Here is a 19,136-nt window from a genome sequence, read left to right on the forward strand (position 1 = left end):
CGGAGTGGGAGAGCTGATTCTGAGATCAGGGTCCTGAATCTAAATAAAGCAAACTATGCAGGTACGAGTTGGTTGTGGTAGATTAGGGAACAATAGCTAAAGGGTTGACAGCGATGGCCAATGGCAAGTGTTTAAAGACCATATGTTTCAATTACATAGAACATTACAGCACAGTGCAGGCCCTTCGGCCCATGATGTTGGGCCAACATTTTATCCTGCTCTTAAGATCCATCTAACCCTTCCCTCCCATATAGCCTTCCATTTCTCTATCATTCATGTGACTATCTAAGAATCTCTTAAATGTCCCTAATGTATCTGCCCCCACAACCTCTGCCGGCAGTGCGTTCCACACACCCACCACTCTGTGTAAAAAAAACTTACCTCTGACATCTCCCTTATACCTTCCTCCAATCACCTTAAAATTACGTCCCCTCGTGTTAGCCATTGTCGCCCTGGGAAAAAGCCTCTGACTGTCCACTCGATCTATGCCTCTTATCATCTTGTACACCTCTATCAAGTTACCTCTCATCCTCCTTCTCTCCAAAGAGAAAAACCCCAGCTCACTCAACCTATCCTCATAAGACATGCTCTCCAATCCAGGCAGCATCCTGGTAAATCTCCTCTGCACCCTCTCTAAAGCTTCCACATCCTTCCTATAATGAGGTGACCAGAACTGAACACAATGCTCCAAGTGTGGTCTAACCAGAGTTCTATAGAGCTGCAATGTTACTTTGTGGCTCTTGAACTCAATACCCTGACTGATGAAGGCCAACACACCATATGCCGCCTTAACAACCCTATCGACCTACACGGCAACCTTGAGGGATCTATGGACGTGGACACCAAGAGCCCTCTGTTCCTCCACACTGCTAAGAGTCCTGACATTAACCTTGTATTCTGCCTTCAAATTCAATCTCCCGAAGTGTATCACTTCACACTTATCGGGGTTGAACTCCATCTGCCACTTCTCAGCCCAGCTCTGCATCCTATCAATGTCCTGTTGTAACGTACAACAACCTTCTACACTATCCACAACACCACCAACCTTCGTGTCATCAGCAAACTTACTAACCCACCCTTCCACATCCTCATCCAAGTCATTTATAAAAATCACACAGCGGGGGTCCCAGAACAGATCCCTGCGGAACACCACTGGTCACCGACCTCCAGGCAGAATACGCTCCATCTACTAACCACCCTCTGTCTTCTATGGGTGGACCAATTCTGAATCCTCACAGCCAAGTTTCCCTGGATCCCATGCCTCCTGACTTTCTGAATGGCCTTCCATGAGGAACGTTATCAAACGCCTTACTGAAATCCATGTACACCACATCAACTGCTCTACCCTCAATTACAATTGTTCATTCCTGTCTGGAATAAATAAAGTAAAGCAACTCAACCATGGAGTTCAAAACAAGTTTGGGATGGTTTTAGAGCCAAGGAGGGGAAATATAAAAAGCCAGAAACAGCAGCAACCCAGGATCGGGAGCAGTTTAGTCGTCAGCAAAGGAGGGCAAAAGGGTTGAGTAGGAGAGGGGATAAAATGCCACAGTAAACTTGCAGAGAACATAAAAACTGTGAAAGCTTCTGTAGAAATGTGAAGGGAAAAAGATTGGTGAAAAAAATGCGGATCACGTAGTCAGAAACCGGGGTATTTACAATGGAGAACAAATAAATGACAGACCAATTAAATTTGTACTTGGATTCCTTCCTTCATAAAGGAGGATAAAAAGAACCTCTCAGAAACACTGGGGGACACAGGGTCTACTGAGAGGAAGTTTTATTAGTAGGGAAATAGTGTTTGAGAAGCTGAAAGTATGAAAGGCTGAGAGATCTCCAAGGCCCAATGGTCTGCATCCCAGTGTACGTAAGGAAGTAGCCGGAGAAGTAGTGGATGCATTGGTGGGTTTCACAACATTCACAATATTCTCCAGACTGTGTAACAGTTCCGGCTGATTGGAGGGCAGCTAATGTAACCCCAGGATGTAACTAAAGGAGGGAGGCAGAAAACAGGGAGTTATTTCACCTCTATCGGTGATGGGGCAACACTGAAGTCCCCACAACAGGTGTGACAGCAGAGCACTGGAGAAGGGGGACAGGATCAGACTGAGTCCAACCTGGATGTGTGAAGGGGAAACACTGGGAGCTTTGGAGGAAGTACCTCACGAATAGGGACCATTGGACGTGGTGGATTTGGACCTTCAGAAGCGTTCGATAAGATCCCACATTGGAGGTTAGTACAGGAAACTGAAGCACGTGGGGTTGGGGTGGGGGTCTGATAGGGACGGCCAACAGAAAACAAAGAGTAGGGGTGAATGGGTCTTTTACTGAGAGGCTGCAGTGACTGGGGAGGTACCACGGCGATCGGTGCTGGGACCCCAGCTGCTGATGAGGGGTCTGAATGAGGGAATCTCCGATCTCCGAGTGCACAGATGACATGAAGCTGGGAGGAGGGCAATCCCAGAGCAGGAGGAGCTTCATGGGAAGGTGCTGTGCTCTGGGACGTCAGACCAGACTCAGACACAGGTTGCGATGGAAATGGGAGAGAATCCTGCTCAAGGCTATGGGGAGCAGGCCCGACTGGGGGAGCTCCTGCAAGGATGGGCTGTTTGGCCTCCCTGTTGCTCACCAGTTTCTCACTGGTCCCAGCTGTAACCACCGTCAGTACCACCTTTGTCTGCCTGGGCCCCTCCCTGAAACAAACGCCTCCCCCCCCACCCGGACACTCCTGTCCCAGCCCTTCTGTCTCCCTACCACCTGCCCTGCCTTTGTTTAGCGACCCCGCAGTGAATCACCCTGCTTTATGGAGGGTGCTATGTAAATGCAGGTTGTGGGTGTTTCAGTGGCTCAGCTCCTCCTGTCCCGGCGGGGGTGGGGGCCCTTACCTGCGGGATGGCCCGTGAGCAGCTCCTCCAGGTGTAGAGCATCACCGCGTATTCGTGCCCCTCCTCCAGCATCTCATTCTGAAACAAGAGGACAGCGCCCGTTACCACGGTGCCCAACGCCCCCAGCACTGGATCCACCACTCAGGGCGAGCTCCAGACACAGAGGCAGGCCCTTCAGCCCACATCGCCCGTGCCGTTTACCAGCACCAGGCCGTAGCCTTGGTGATTCAACCGCTCGTCCAGATACCCCTGAGATGGTGCGAGAGCGTAAAACTACAGAGGGGTTCAGTTCAGCAGCCACAGGGAAGTGGGAGGAGGCGGAAATCAGGGAGGTTAAAGTCAGAGAGATATACTGCACGGAAACAGGCCCTTCGGCCCAACTCATCCATGCTGACCAAGGTGCCTTCCTGAGCCAGTCCCATTTGCCTGCGTTTGGCCCAGACCCCTCTAAACCCTTCCTACCGTGTACCTGTCCAAATACCTTTTAAACGTTGTACCTATACCCACTCTCCCACCTCCTCTGGCAGCTCGTTCCACACACCCACCTCCCTCTGTGTGAAAACATCCCCTTTTAAATCTTTCCCCTCTCACCTTAAACCCTCTAGTTTTAGACTCCCCTCCCTGGGGAAAAGACTGACCGTCCACCCTATCTACACCCCTCATGATATTATAAACCTCCATAAGGCCACCGCTCAGCCTCCTTCGCTCCAGGGAAAACAGTCCCAGCCTGTCCAGCCTCTCCTTGTAACCCCAGCCCTCCAGTCCCAGGAACACATTGTGAACTTTTTCTGCAGCCTCCCCGACTTCATGGCAGTTTATATTCAGTCCTGCAGTTGTTGGTCACAGTGTAGACGTCGCTAAACTGCAAAAGTCAACCGCAGAATGGGTGATAACTGCACAGAACACCTCGTTCAGTCTGCTGGGCAAACCCTGAGCTTCTGCTCACCCGTCACCCTAACTCTGACAGATGGAGAACATTCTGACTGGTTGCATCACCGCCTGGTACAGAGGCTCCAATGCACAGGATCGCAAGAGGCTGCAGAGGGTTGTAGACGCAGCCAGCTCCATCACGGACACAACCCTCCCCGCCATCGAGGACATCTTCAAGAGGCGGTGCCTCAAGTAGGCAGCATCCATCATGAAGGACCCTCACCATCCGGGACGTGCCCTCTTCTCATTACTAGCATTGGGGAGGGGGTACAGGAGCCTGAAGATCCACACTCAACGATTCAGGAACAGCTTCTTCCCCTCCGCCATCAGATCTGAACGGTCCCAGAGCCCATGAACACTACCTCGTTATTCCTTTTTTGCACTATTTAGTTTTGTAATTTATGGTAATTTTATGTCTTGCACTGTACTGCTGCCACAAAACAACACATTTCACCTCATATGTTAGTGATAATAAACCTGATTCTGGTTCTCATTCTCTCCAAAAGTAAAACAGAAAATGCTGGAAACACTCAGCAGGTCAGGCAGCGTCTTCTTCAGAACACCTCCCCCTCCCACCCTCATCTACTGGCCTGTGACCACCTGCACTCTTCCTGAAGCCCAGAGTAACCTCGAGGAACAGCGTCAGCCTGCCTCTGCAGGCAGATATTAAACTCAACAGTCTGGGTAACTCCCTTCCCACTGTCCGTCTCAGAGCTGGCCAGTCGAGCAGTAGGTCATCCATCCGTGAAGTTAACTCAGTTTACCTCTCCCCACAGACGCTGCCTGACCTGCTGGACATTTGGTCTGAGGTTCAGCAACACCTCTGACCTGTGTTTCACAGTTTAACATGTCCCGTGTCCCTCTCCACCCGATCTCATTAATTCATCAACCTGATGGCTCCATAAACATCGGGATCACCACGGCAACCCTGGCCTTGCCCCATCACAGATCTTCCCTTTGTCCGATCTATCCTTCACCCACCTCCGCCTCAGCTTAATTTAACTCAGTCCAGGTCTGACGAAGATTCTTCACCAGAAACGTTCACCGTTTCTCTCTCCACAGACAACCCCTGACCTGCTGAGTGTTTGCAGAGTTTTCGGGTTTTATTACATCATTGATGACAGCGCCTCATAAAATCCAGTCAGGAATTCTGGAGGAACTTCTCCACCACAGCAAGGAGAGTACGGAGTGGCTCAGAAGGGGGGCTGAACCATCCCTGCTTTGCGGGACTGACTGATTTTGGAGGCAGGATTTCAGGAGCGGAGACAAGAGGCGGGTGGAACCCGACCCTCTTCCCCACAAGCAGGAGGCGGTGAGATCCGAGGTGTGACTGGACCTGAGGGCGGGCTGGGGTAAGGGGTCAGTTGTGGCCTCCGAATGACAGGACAGGTTTGAGGGCTGAATGGCCTCTTCCTGTGCCCTGTTCTCCTCTCTGTGATTGGCCAGGTTCAGGCCTTTTAACGTGAAACCCAGGGAGATGGCCAGACACAGGAGGAAACATCAGGCTGGTACAGAGCAGTACAGCAAAGAAACAGGCCCTTTGGCCCACCAGGTCCATGCAGACCATCAAACCCATCAGCACTCTTCCCAGTTACCAGCACTTGGTGGTCACCCTTCAATGCCTCGGTGATTTGGGTGCTCAGTTCCAACCATCTTCAACGGTATGTTGGGTTAGTGACCTTCACACCTGACAACCCTGCCTACCGCTCCCTGGGCTCGGATACTCACCATGCTGGAGTGGACGGTGGCTTGCTCGATGTACCTGGCGATCCCGGTAACAAATGCATTCCTGTCCTCAAAGTTGGTGTCAAAGTTAGCCTGAGAACGAAGGACAAGTGAGAAGCTTCTGGAAAGAAATGAATCCCTCTCAGCCCGCCGTGTACAGTCAGAATTCCGGCCCAGACTCTCCTGTCACGCGTTGGGAAGAGATCAATGACATTCCCAAACTGTGCCAGCCTGACCAGTCCCAATGTACACACAGGGCTGGAAATCCAGTGAAAATGGGCTCCACCCCATGTCCCTGCCTTCCTCAGCACCCATCCAGAAATCCGACACGTTCCTCAGGATTTTCCTCCTGCCTGGCAGTTTTTCCCTGGTGTAAACTCCCCAGTTAGACAACAGAGGAAGTTCCCCAGGAGTGAGAGTTTTGGGAAAGGGTTCTGGTTTCTGCTCTGAAGAACCAGCCTCTGCTGATCTGTTATCTGAGAGACCGCACCGTTCAACGGGCCAGGGCTCACTGGGCAGATGCAGACTGCAATATATCCATTCCCCAGATGTGGACATCTCTGGCCACGCCTCACTGCCCCTGGGCTGAGAGTCGGCCACTGCTGGGTCCAGAGGTGGACACTGACCAGACCAGATCCACTCCGCTGAGAGAGATCAGTGAACCTAACCTGGTTTTCACCCAGTCCGGGAGCTCTGTAGCTGCAGTTACTCAGGGCAAACGTTGTCTCCGGCTCCCTTCTGTTCCCTGAGCTGCAGCGGTCAGATTCGAACCCTTGGAGACACAAGGAACGGCAGATGTTGGAATCTGGAGCAACAAAAAAAATCTACTGGAGGAACTGAGCGTGTCGGGCAGCATCTGTGGGGGAAATGGACAGTTGATGTTTTACATTGAGATCCTTCATCTGGACTGAAAAGAGGGGAGATAACCGGCATAAAGGAGTGGAGAGAAGGGACGGAGCAAGAGCCGGCAGGTGATAGGTGGATCCAGGCGATAGGTGGACCCCCTCACCTGGATCCACCTGTCACCTGCCAGCTCTTGTTCCACCCCCTCCCCTCACCCCTACTACCAGCTCTTTCCCTTTCAGTCCAGATGAAGGATTTTGACCCGAAACGTCGACGGTCCATTTCCCTCCACAGATGCTGCCCGACCCACTGAGTTCCTCCAACCCTCGCACAGTGCACCTGGCACCTGATGCCTTCAGTCTCAGATAGAAACATGTCCGTCCCGCTGTCTGAACACCAGATGTGGTCAGAGCAATCCCAACCCCGTGCCAAAACGCAGCAAAGTGTGACAACAGCTCCCGCAACCTGCTGTGTCCATCGCCAGTGAGGGAGGTGGTAAAGCCACAGGCGGAGAGGTGATCGGACCCACTGACCGGTGCCCCACTGACCGGACGTACCTGGTACATGATGGAGGAGGGAGGTGGCTCGATGCAGGGCTGCTGGTCCGGGAGAGGCAACTCCTCCAACAGGTCCACGTTGGACAGCGCATCCTCCAGGGTCACGTGTGTGGTCATGGCTGCGGATCACACTGCGGAGGAGTGGTGAGGAAACGGGATGAGGGTGGGGGGTTCCCTGAGGGAGAGGAAAGCGGCAACACTGGCTTTAGGTCTCTGCAAAAGCCGAAACAACCATCATCCCGGAGATGCCCTCGGTGGGGTCCACACCACTGTCCCCTCTCCCTTCCCGCCAGCCCTCCATCCACATGGTCCCCCCATTGCCAGGCTCCCTCCTCAGCCATCCAGTGGTGGTTTCCCTTCTGCTGCTCCACCTCTGCACGGGTTCAGTCCCACGGGGAATCTCCCTCCAGATGGACACACGGCATTGGGCAACTGTCCCGGCAGGAAGAGCACAGGTTCCCAGCAAATGCAGTGCAACCCTTCTCCCCACCCTCCCGGCGATGGGGCACGAGGGGTGACTCAGGGACAAGGTGGGGTCAGAGCAGATCCGGAGAAAGGGACAGGACTGGGGCGGGGGCAGGGAGCGGGGGCAGGGGTGGAGGGGCAGGGAGACGTGTGCTCACAACTCAGGAGGGGCTCCAGGTTGTGCCCGGTGCATCTAGGAAACGTCACCTCAATCCATCCCCTGGGCAGCCCCCAGTCCACCACAAACACCATCGCCCTCCTGCCCTCGTTATCCTCTTCCTCCTCCCTCTCCTCTCCCCTCCCCTCCCTCCCCTCTCTGTCCCTCTTCCCTCTCCCTCCAGCCCAGCACACACAGGCCCCACTGAACCACATCACACACCGCACCAGGACCAGGCCATTCAGTCCTCTGTACTCTGCGCTACTGATCCTGCTCCATCCCAGCCTTCTCCCCCCCTCCCCTTGCCTGTCCCCTCCCTGAGCCCCACCCCGGGTCCCACAGGCTGCAGCTCCACCCTGCCTCCCTCTCGGGCTCTTCCTGTGCACTTTGCCTCTGTAACTCCTCAGGCCAGGCCTCGCCCATCACAACCTGGTGAAGCTCCCCCACCCCTTCCCTCCCAGACACTGTGGCCGCCCCCGACTCCCCTCCCCAGTAACCCCCAGCCCCGAGCAGGTGCCCCACTCCCGCGGGCGCCCGGTCTGTGGTACCACCCCCACAGCAGGCCGGTGTGATTGACCCGGGAGCACGGAGATAAACTTACTCAGGACCGTCAGCGCAACCTGCCAGCAGAGCAGAACAGGAAGCAGGGCAGGAAGTGAGAGGAGGCTGGCGGCTGGAGGCAGAAGGTGATGGGGGCTGACAGGGGGCAGCAGCTCGACCCTCCCCCCCACCCCAGGGAGGCTCCCCCTTCCCCCAGCTCAGTCGGAAGAAAACAGCTCTGAGATGGCGAGAGGCGGGAGGGTGGAGAAGAGGAAAGGCCCCTGAAGCGAGGCGGAAAGGTGCCACGGCCACACAGGGCGGAGCCGACAACGGAAGTCACTGCTGTAACCTCCAGTAACAGAGCAAACAGGAGATGAGGCCACACCATGAGACCAGTCAGCCCATCGAGTGGGGCCATGCTGCTGTCAGCCTCAGTGACAGCTTCTATCTGCTGTTATAAGACTATTGAACGGTCCCCTCGTACAATAACATGGACTCTTGACCTCAAAATCTACCTCGTTATGACCTTGCGCCTTATTGTCTGCCTGCACTGCATCTTCTCTGTAGCTGTATTGCTTTACCCTGTACTACCTCGATGCACTGTTTAATGAACTGACCTGTACGATCGGTGTGCAAGACAAGTTTTACACTGGACCTCGGTACATTAACAACAATGAACCAATTCCAACCCCCCGACCGTGGACAGCTGCACTCCCTGCCCCATTGTGGTTCTCGCTCCCCAGTGTTCGGGGCCTTGGGCTCTAGAACTCCCTCCCCGATTTCCCCCACACCCACCCCCCACCTCTCTCTCGTGCTCCCTTTGAGCCGACCTTTGGTCATCCCTCTCCTTCCTTGGCCAAGACCCTCCTCCCTCCCTCCCGAGAGGCTGCTCGGGATCCCGCATCGCACTGCCTACGTTCTCACCCAGGCCTCCCCCCTCCCGCTGCCCCGTGTCCGAGGGTGATCATCGCCCAGAGATACAGCTTCCACACCCTGCGGACTTACGTCCCCCCCACTCTTCCCTGGGCTGGGGTAAGAGACCAGCTGGGACGGCACACAGGGGCCGGATGATGCAGATACTTATCACTGGGAGGTTCAGGGTGTGGACAGGAAAGGGCACAGGGTGCAGGGGGAGGGGGAGGGGGAGAGCAGTATTGCCTGAAGATTGGAGTTATACTATCAGGGCAAAGGCAGGTCATCATTGTGACGGGTCATGTGTTTAGGTCAACGTCCCTCTGTAGTCAGAGACTCAGTTGCAATGGCTTCCCCTCCCTCACACCCAGGAGTCTCCCTGAGTCCCTCGCACTGACCCTTGGCAGAGGGGCTCTCCAGATCCGAGATGTCCGCCCCTCACCCTGCACTGCCCCTGACCCGGCCTGAGATTCGGATACAAACTGACGCACAGGACGTCCCGACGCCCGGCACGAAGAGCCGAACTTTCACACTGAGAGCCTCGCTGCACAAACCCCAGTCTCTCCCGCACTGACCTTCCCATCTCACAGACCACGGGGCCTGTGCAGGGGCCAAAACTGGCCTGAACTTTGTCCATCAGCAGAGTAGAGGGGCCCAGGGGTCAGGCAGGAGTGACCCCACCCCAGGAGTGACCCCACACTGACTGCAGACGGAAGGCTCGAGACTGGGAGACATCCCTTCACCCACATCGACCTTGGGCTCACGATCTATAACCCAGCACCAACTGGGCAGTTAGTGAGTTAACCCCACAGCCGGCACCCAACCAGTAACCAGCCAATAGCAGCTCCCCACCAGCCTGACCAGTCAATAAGCTCCCAACAACACAAACACTAGGCAGGGTCATTCACTGGGATGAACCCTGACCCTCACCAAATTCAGTCTCCATTACGGAAAGTTCCAGTGTTACGGCTTACGGAATGACCCCGCGTCATAACCATTGCCCACCTCAGCCCCACGTCTGCGGGAGGGGCATGAACCCAGGTCGAGGGGTGCTGTGGGGTGCTCACTGAGTTACCACGAGCTTCAGTCTGCTGGTCGGCAGGTATAGGCCCCACTCTCTGGGTGTGGACACCCTCCCGAACCAGGCAGTGGTCCCAGATTTCTGTGTATCAGTTGCTGGAACGTTCTCTGCACGAGACCAGTCCTGACCCCCACATCAGCACCAGCTGGGAGACTGGAGCCCACACCCGTCCTGCGCCGGGCAGCCCAGCAGGGAATCGGTCAGTGGAGGGATTGACCGCTGGGGCGGGACGGTCACTCCCGACTGCTCCGCTGGTCTGACGCGGAGTTACGAGGAGAATCATTCAGTGTTTTATGAACAGAAATAACACAGCGTGGGGTTATTTTGGGAAAACACAACTCAACACTTCCCCTTTCACCTCTCTGCTGCTCGATTCACCACACACGCTGTGTTCACACTTCAGTGCACCGGTGGACAGTCGGCACTGGAACACCTCACCCACAGTGCACCGGTGGACAGTCGGCACTGGAACACCTCACCCCGCCAGTGCACCGGTGGACAGTCGGCACTGGAACACCTCACCCACAGTGCACCGGTGGACAGTCGGCACTGGAACACCTCACCCACAGTGCACCGGTGGACAGTCGGCACTGGAACACCTCACCCACAGTGCACCGGTGGACAGTCGGCACTGGGAGGAACACCCCAGCATTTGAACAACACCACTGCAGCACACCCCAGAGCAGCCACGGGAAACAATGCAATGAATGTGCACACAGCAAGATCCCACCAACAGCAATACGATAAAGTCCAGAAAACCTGCTGTAATGCAGCTGCAGGGGATAAATATCACCCCCGGATACTGGGGCAAGACCAGGCCGTGGAAACCCAGGGCCGCACTGGCGCAGTACCAGGTCAGGCCTGCATTGCTGAGGGGGCAGCGCTGAGCTCACCGTTTGCAGTGCCTGACCCATCGTGGGTCAGCTCAAGTCCGGATTGGCTGCCCTCGGGGCGGCTCATGTCCAGCTTGGCTGCGCTCGGGGCAGCTCCGGTCCGGATTGGCTGCCCTCGGGGTGACTTGAGTCTGGATTGGCTGCCCTCGGGGTGGGTTTGGGCAGGCACCGGCTCCCTTGAGGCAGTAAATGAGAAGCTCCAAGAACTAACGTTGGGAAATTTAATGGGGTTGAAAGGCGGTAAATCCCCAGGACCAGGCGAGCTGCATCCTCGGGTTTGATGTGCCAGCGGAGATCGTGGATACACTCGTCAGAGTGGTACAGCATCCAGACTGGACGGTAACAGATGTAACCCCACTAACTGAGAGGGCGAGAAAGTGGGGAACGATGGACAACCTGACATCGGCGGGAGAGACAACGTTAGAATCTGTGAAAAAGAAGTGGTAACAGGACACAGAGTATTCACCAGTGGACAGGGTCCACGTGGACATTTGACAAATCACACAGGGTTTTCTGTGGTTGTAACTGGCACATTAGATAAGGGGAGAACCAGTGACCACAGTTGTGTCTGGATTTACAGAGGCTTTTGATAAGTTACCGCACAAGAGATTTTGGAAAGGCGGGGACTGATCAGGGAGCATCAGCGTAGCTTTGTACAGGGAAATCGTGTCTCACTAATTTGAGGAGGTAACAAGGGAGATTAATGAACACGGGGTGTTAGATGTTGTCCACATGGACGTTAAGAAAGCATTTGACATGGTCCCACATGGTAGATTGGTCCAGCAAGATTAAACACAGCAAGATCCCACAAAACAAGATAAATGAAGCTTCCGGACCTTGACAGCCACTCCCACTCCACACCAGGAGATGACCCCGGTTCAGTGTCTCTCCACCCCCTCACAGACCCCCCGCTATCTCTGAGGCCTACGTCATCTCTCACTTTCCCCAGCTGCAGTGAGCTGGAACGTGGCTCTGGTTCCGCCCATTCCAGGCGCTGTCTGACCTGCTGAGCAACTCCAGAGGTTTTGGCGTCTCACCGCCGGACCAGATCCGGAGATTCCTGCATCAGAAAAGCTCCAGGATTTCCCAGTTCCCACGGCAACACACCACCCAACCTGACCCCTGGGATGGGAACAGTGCCTGGGACGTTCTCCGTGCAAGACCACCCAACCCCTCGGGTGACTGGAGCCGGACGGCCCAGCAGGGAATCGGTCAGTGGAGGGACTGACCGTTGGGGACGGGATGGTCACTACTGACTGCCCCGCTGGTCTGATGCAGAGTTACGAGGAGAATCATTCAGTGTTTAATGAACAGAAATAACACAGCGTGGGGTTATTTTGGGAAAACACAACTCAACACTTCCCCTTTCACCTCTCTGCTGCTCGATTCACCACACACGCCTGACACTTGTTTCCAAAACTTCCTGTAGCCTTGCCCCGTCTCTGTGACCCCCTCTGGCCCCAACACCCCTCCCTCTGTGACCCCCTCCCTCCCTCCCCATCTGTGTAACCCCCTCCGGCCCCCGCACCCTTCCCTCTTAACCCCCTCCATCCCCCACACCCCTCCCCATCTCTGTGACCCCCTCTAACTGAGGGTCCAGATGTTCTCCCTTGCAGGTTTCTAGCAGCTGGCTCTTCGGGGGGGGGGGGGGGGGGGCGAGGTGAGGATGAAGCAAATGATGGAAGTGGTGACGGAGGTGGAGGGGGGATGCGGGGGGGGGGAGTGCGGAGGGGGGAACTGCAGGGGGGGTGGAGGAGGGGAGGAGTGCGGGGGGGGGACTGCGGGGGTGTGGAGGAGGGGGGGACTGCGGGGGGGGGGGTGGAAGAGGGGGAGGGAGTGCGGGGGGGGTGGAGGAGGGGGAGGGGAGTGCGGGGGGGTGGAGGAGGGGGAGGGAGTGCGGGGGGGGTGGAGGAGGGGGAGGGAGTGCGGGGGGGGTGGAAGAGGGGGAGGGAGTGCGGGGGGGGTGGAGGAGGGGGAGGGAGTGCGTGGGGGGTGGAGGAGGGGGAGGGAGTGCGGGGGGGTGGAGGAGGGGGAGGGAGTGCGTGGGGGTGGAGGAGGGGAGGGAGTGCGTGGGGGGTGGAGGAGGGGATGGAGTGCGGGGGGGTGGAGGAGGGGGAGGGAGTGCGGGGGGGGTGGAGGAGGGGAGGGAGTGCGGGGGGGGTGGAGGAGGGGGAGGGAAGTGCGGGGGGGTGGAGGAGGGGGAGGGAGTGCGGGGGGGGGTGGAGGAGGGGGAGGGAGTGCGGGGGGGGTGGAGGAGGGGGAGGGAGTGCGGGGGGGGGGTGGAGGAGGGGGAGGGAGTGCGGGGGGGGGTGGAGGAGGGGGAAGGAGTGCGGGGGGGTGGAGGAGGGGGAGGGAGTGCGGGGGGGGGTGGAGGAGGGGGAGGGAGTGCGGGGGGGGGTGGAGGAGGGGGAGGGAGTGCGGGGGGGGGTGGAGGAGGGGGAGGGAGTGCGGGGGGGGGGGTGGAGGAGGGGAGGGAGTGCGGGGGTGGGGGGGTGTTTGCGGCACCGGAGCTGCCGCATCTCCCGGTTTCCCCGCCGATGCGGAGCCGCAGCGACTGCGTAAATCACTGGGCCGCCGGTTGCGGGTCCCGGTCCCGGGCGCGGATGCGGAGCCCGGCGCTGCTGTTGCGGACGGTGTGCGGATGGGCAGCAGATACCGGTGCTGATCGGATGCGGCGCTGGACCGGTCCGGATGGGAGGCGGATCGCGGATCCGGCTGCGGAAGGTGTGCGGATGCGGATCGCGTGCGAGTCCCGGTCCCGGTGCGGATCCGGATCCCGGTGCGGATGGGATGGGATGGGATGCGGTGCGGGTCCGGATCCGGGTCCCGGTGCGGATGGGATGGGATGCGGTGCGGGTCCCGGTCCCGGTGCGGATGGGATGGGATGCGGTGCGGGTCCCGGTCCCGGTGCGGATGGGATGGGATGCGGTGCGGGTCCCGGTCCCGGTGCGGATGGGATGGGATGCGGTGCGGGTCCCGGTGCGGATCCGGATCCCGGTGCGGATGGGATGGGATGGGATGCGGTGCGGGTCCGGATCCGGGTCCCGGTGCGGATGGGATGGGATGCGGTGCGGGTCCCGGTCCCGGTGCGGATGGGATGGGATGCGGTGCGGGTCCCGGTCCCGGTGCGGATGGGATGGGATGCGGTGCGGGTCCCGGTGCGGATCCGGATCCCGGTGCGGACTCACCTCCGTCCCGCAGACCCGCCGCTCCCACACAAAGCCAAAGATGGCCGCCCCGCTCCGCCTCCCCCCGAGCCGGCACCCAGCCCGGAGATCCCCGCGGCAGTGAGGGAGCGCCGCAGCGAGGGGGGGGCGGCAGTGAGGGAGCGCCGCAGCGTGGGGGGAGGTGGCAGTGAGGGAGCGCCGCAGCGAGGGAGGGGCGGGGCTGAGGGAGCGCCGCAGCGAGGGAGGGGCGGGGCTGAGGGAGCGCCGCAGGGGGCGGGGCAGGGGGGAAGCACCACCAATCAGAGGTGAGGACTGTGCCACCGGGGTTTGTCCTTTCACCCAAAGAGATGACTGTCCTTTGGATCTTGCTGTGCCGGTGGGTTGACATCTCCTTCTGAGGCAGCCCCTCGGGGTGATGACCCACCTCCTCCCTCTGGCTTCTGAGGTGACAGCGGAGGCCAGTGAGGGCCCTCAGTGTCCTCCAGAGTTGGGCGGGGTCGGAGGTGTCTGCTCTGTTGTCCCAGTGAAGGCACTGGGTACCTCTGGAGGAGGGTCTGGAGTCACACAGAAACAGGCCCTTTGACCCAACTGGTCCACACCGACCAAGATTCCCGTCTAAGATAGTCCCATTTTTCCACGTTTGGCCCATATTCCTCTAAACTTTTCCTATCCATGTACCTGTCCAATGTCATTTAAGGAGCTCCCAGCAGGAATGTTCCATCTTCAAGGGTTTGAGAAGCTCCATGATGTTTCCCACAGGACAGCACAGCAAGAAGGGAAATTAATTTCTGGAAAAAATTGTGAAGGGTTCTTGGATTACCCCCCCCCCCCCCGCTGAAGGTTGAAGGGTTTTGTGGGGGTGATGGTCACGGACAAGGTGCGGAGAAAATCTTGTTGCTTGTGCCTCTGGCTGGACAGAATTGGCGAGCATTGCTTCAAGGGAGGAGGCAGCTGAGCAGGACCCTGGTGATGGTGGTCCCCATGTCAGACAGCAGGGAGACCCCTCGGTAGTTACTACAGTCAGACATCTGGAAGATGATGTTACCCATGTCCTGTGGTGACTCTCGGGCAGAGCGTGTGAGGCAGAGTACACATTGCATACTCAAACATTCTTTATTTATCACTTAATGTACAAGTTTTCTCATTGATAACAGAGGACTTCTAAAGCAATGACTAAAACATTAATTAGGATATTGCCCGTACCAGGTGACTGACTAGATGCACAATGTTGAACTGCCCAGGTCTGATCTCCTCGTCCCAGACATGGGGCTTCCTCTCTCTCTCTCTATGTCCTAGATATACAGGGCTCTGTCTGTTCGAAGGTTGATCACCACAGAGACATCACACCAGTGTAGACTTTCCATCCCTTTTTTTAGTTTAGTCACGACGAGTTTAGCCCTTGTTTGATCGGCTTCAATCCACACGTCACTGATCGGTTCAGTTTCAATACTGGATTGATTTGTAACATCAGCACCAAATGCCTCCACGAGTCTGTCCACTGATTTGATCAGAGATTGTTCCTGCAACTGCCACTGACTTCACCGTACGTTGCCTCCTCATCCGTGGTTTCCCTTCCCGAGCCGTGTTGTGCTGTTTCCCAGCCCCACTGGCTCTATCCACATTCCCCAAATCACATTCCCACAAGTCCAGATCCGTGGAGACTACCTCTGGAAGCCCCTAGCTCAATCTCTGAGATCCCACCAGCTTCTTCTCTTCCCAGATATCTATTTACTCTCATCTTTTATTCTCCTGCAAATTGGTCAACTCTCAGATCAATCCCATCTCTCCCAAACCCACACTTATTCCCATGACCTATTCTCTCTCTCTCACACTCCACCCCTCACCCACACACTGGGGGCAAGTTACAGTGGCCAATTAACCCACCGATCCACACATCATTGGGATGTGGGAGGAAACCGGAGCACCCGGGGGAAACCCACACAGTCACAGGGAGAACGTGCAAACTCCGCACGAACAGCGCCTGAGGTCAGGATCCAACCTGGGTCTGTGGAGCTGTGAGGCAGCAGCACTACCTGCTGTGTCAACGTACTGCCCTGATAAAGGAAATAAAATCGCAATTTCCTGTATTTCACCAAGTACTTGGTTGCAAAGTGTTTCCGGATCTCCCATTGTGCTGTAGAAATGTAAATGTTAACCTTGCTGCGGGGTCTGCGCTGGGGAATGGCCTCGGGGTGCCGGGGTCTGCTTTGGGGTACGGCCTCAGGATCTGCTCTGGGGAACGGCCTCAGGGACCGCTCTGGGGTACGACCTTGGGGTGCTGGGATTTTCAGGCTTTGATCCCCGTTTTCCTGTGACCGGAAGCCATGTCTGTGACCTTGAGCTCTGGGTCACTCCATGCAGAGAGCGGAGTCACATCAGGACTTAATGCAGAGCTGCTCAGTGTCAGTCAGTCTACTGAATCCCATGACAACCGCCTTAAATAGCTCCTGATCTCTCCGCAGCAGCTGTCGAAACACACTTGTTTCTTCTGATCAGTTTGACCATTGAGGTGGGACTGGTGCAGAGGAGTCAGCTCTCCGCTGGATTTAAACCAGGTCTCTGATGTCCAAGAGTTACAGAAATTGAAAAATAATCTAGTTTAAAAAATCTGAATTAGATTTTGTTCACCCAAAAAAGTTTCCCAAATTCACAGGAGAATGATGGGGTGTTCACTGCATGGTGACTCAGTTCATCTCAGGGAGCTCAGCTACATAGAACAGTACAGCGCAGGAACAGGCCCTTCGGCCCACAATATCTGTACTGACCCTGATGCCAAATTAAACAAAATTTCTCACTGCCTGCATGTGATCCATATGTTTCCATTCCCTGCACGTTCTTGTGTCTGTCTAAAAGCCTCTTAAACACCACTATTGTATCTGCTTCCACCACCACCCCTGGCAGCATGTTCCGGGCACCCACCACTCTCTCTGTAAAAAAAACTTGCCCTGCACATCTCCTTAAACCTTTCCCCCATCACCTCAAAGCTCTGCCCTCTAGTATTTGATATTTCTAGCCCAGAAAAGAGACTATGATTATCTACCCGATCTCTGCCTCTCATAATTTTATAAACCTCTATCAGGTCTCCCCTCAGCCTCCGCCGCTCCAGAGAAAACAAACCAAGTTTGTCCAACCTCTCCTTACAGCTCATGCCCTCTAATCCATGCAGCGTCCTGGTGAACCTCTCCTGCCCCCTCCCCACATCCCTCCTGTAATGGGGCGACTAGCACTGCCCACAATACTCCAGATGTGGCCTAAACAAAGTTTTATAAAGCTGCAACGTGGCTTCCTGACTCTTGTAGTCAATGCCCTGATTGATGCAGGCACGCATGCCGTACACCGTCCTCACCACCCGATCTACGTGCTTGTTTACTTTATTTACTCGAAGTGTGAACACTTCCTGTGTGGTCATCACAAGAGAGTCGAAGGTCAGGGACAGAGGGCAGAGCGCAGGCACAAGGCCAGAAATGGCCGATTCTCATTTCCACTCCATGTGGCTGTCAATTGATTCAGAGTCTTGCACTTGTTGCTTTCTTTTTATCTAATGTTTTGCAACTTAATCTCCAATCAAAATGGTTGAGCTCTTACACAGTGTTGAGAAACCAGACCACTCCTCCCCAGCAGATGGTAACACCTGGGCTCGTGTGGAGAAGTCGTGACTCAGATGGACAGACCTGGGTTGGTGCTGAATATGGAGCAAGGAACTAGGATCACACCTCTTCCCTGATCCCATTGAACAGCTGAGAGATTTGAGGCACAAAATGGCCTCCCCCATTCCTAAGCTTCCCATTTGCCCAATGGCAAAGAGTGAAGAGTGATTCGGTGGTGATAGAGCCAAGGGGGGAGAGACTTGGGCAGCCTGGAAGGGCACTGAGAAGGATCAGCTCCTCACACAGGGCAGCAGGACATGGAACTACCTCCAGCAAAGCTGAGAATCAGAGTTAGTTACAAAGGTCAGGATGAACAGGTTTGTGTGGGAGCGGTGAATATGGGAGAGAGATTGACGGTGAGACATGTTGAGCAGGGAAGGTGGTGGGTGGACTGGCAGGGGGTGAAGGAGAAGGCTTGTCCACACACTGTGTGCTTCTGTTGCCTGGGTCTGGAGTTGGCCTCAGTGCCAGTCAGTGTTGGTAACAAACGGGATTCCTACTTCAAATACCAATGGCCATTGCCCATATTGTGCCCAAGAACTCCCGAGGGTTCTACCTCCACAGGAGTGCATTCACCAAGTCAAAATTACTTTAATAAGTAATAAATAAATATTTAATAACTGTTGCCCGGTATTCGGAGTGTTCCTGTGTGCCAGACGGTCCATTCCAAGGCGAACCATCTCCACTGTCCGTTTATGGGTCCTCCGATTCAGAAAGCTCGCTTATTTCATTGAGGAGTTCATAAAACGAAGGCCTGTCCTCGGGTCTCTGAGTGAAGGAAGGGAGAACAACACCGTGACTGTGAAACCACAATCGCTGAACAAGCAGTGCCCAGGAGAGACTGAGGGAATAACGTTATGTCACACACCAGCATCTACACTTGGGCACAGTGACCACACAACCCTCAGCCCACCAGTGGGGGCACGGTGGTGCGGCGGGTAGTGCTGCTGCCTTACAGCTCCAGAGACCTGGGTTCGATCCCCACCTCCGGTGCTGTCTGCGTGGAGTCTGCACGTTCTCCCTTTGACCGCATGGGTTTCCCCCGGGTGCTCCAGTTCCCACCCACATCCCAACGACGTGCGGGTCAGTAGATTGTCCCTGGTGTGTGGGTGAGGGGTAGAATCTGGGGAGAGTTGGTGGAGATGTGGGGAGAATAAAATATAGAATTAGTGTAGACAGAAGCTTGATGGTCAGTAACGAATCTGTGGGCTGAAGGGCCTCCTACGTCCGAGAGAACTGTGAGATTCACAGTGTGGGTGCTGTCACTGCACCGTCCACTGTCTGCCACTGGCAGTGCCGTCACGGCACTGTCCCGTCTGTGGGCGACAATAAAA

At 56.1% G+C, this 19,136-nt stretch overlaps 2 protein-coding genes across 6 annotated transcripts in view; both read right to left on the minus strand.

Moving 5' to 3' along the window:
* cyfip2 (cytoplasmic FMR1 interacting protein 2) overlaps positions 1-14,322 on the minus strand; it is a 65,423-nt gene extending 51,101 nt beyond the window's left edge. Inside the window, exons 1-4 of one of the 5 annotated variants that reach the window (XM_052013465.1) lie at positions 14,177-14,322; positions 6,941-7,071; positions 5,544-5,633; positions 2,886-2,963 (exon numbers count right to left, since the gene is read on the minus strand). In XM_052013465.1, the coding sequence (XP_051869425.1) occupies positions 2,886-2,963; positions 5,544-5,633; positions 6,941-7,057 (285 nt within the window). In that variant the 5' untranslated portion in view covers positions 7,058-7,071; positions 14,177-14,322. Of the gene's footprint in view, positions 1-2,885; positions 2,964-5,543; positions 5,634-6,940; positions 7,116-8,163; positions 8,445-14,176 lie in introns of those variants that run through there. The other 4 variants (XM_052013464.1, XM_052013466.1, XM_052013463.1 and 1 more) reach the window with 4 other exon arrangements.
* A 1,044-nt stretch (positions 14,323-15,366) lies between these two features.
* Positions 15,367-19,136, minus strand: part of LOC127569115 (tyrosine-protein kinase ITK/TSK-like) — a 58,751-nt gene continuing 54,981 nt past the window's right edge. Inside the window, exon 17 of the mRNA XM_052013475.1 lies at positions 15,367-18,570. Within this exon, the coding sequence (XP_051869435.1) occupies positions 18,496-18,570 (75 nt within the window). The 3' untranslated portion in view covers positions 15,367-18,495. The remainder of the gene's footprint in view (positions 18,571-19,136) is intronic.

This window comes from Pristis pectinata, chromosome 4 (assembly GCF_009764475.1).
Source record: "Pristis pectinata isolate sPriPec2 chromosome 4, sPriPec2.1.pri, whole genome shotgun sequence".
NCBI lineage: Eukaryota > Metazoa > Chordata > Chondrichthyes > Rhinopristiformes > Pristidae > Pristis > Pristis pectinata.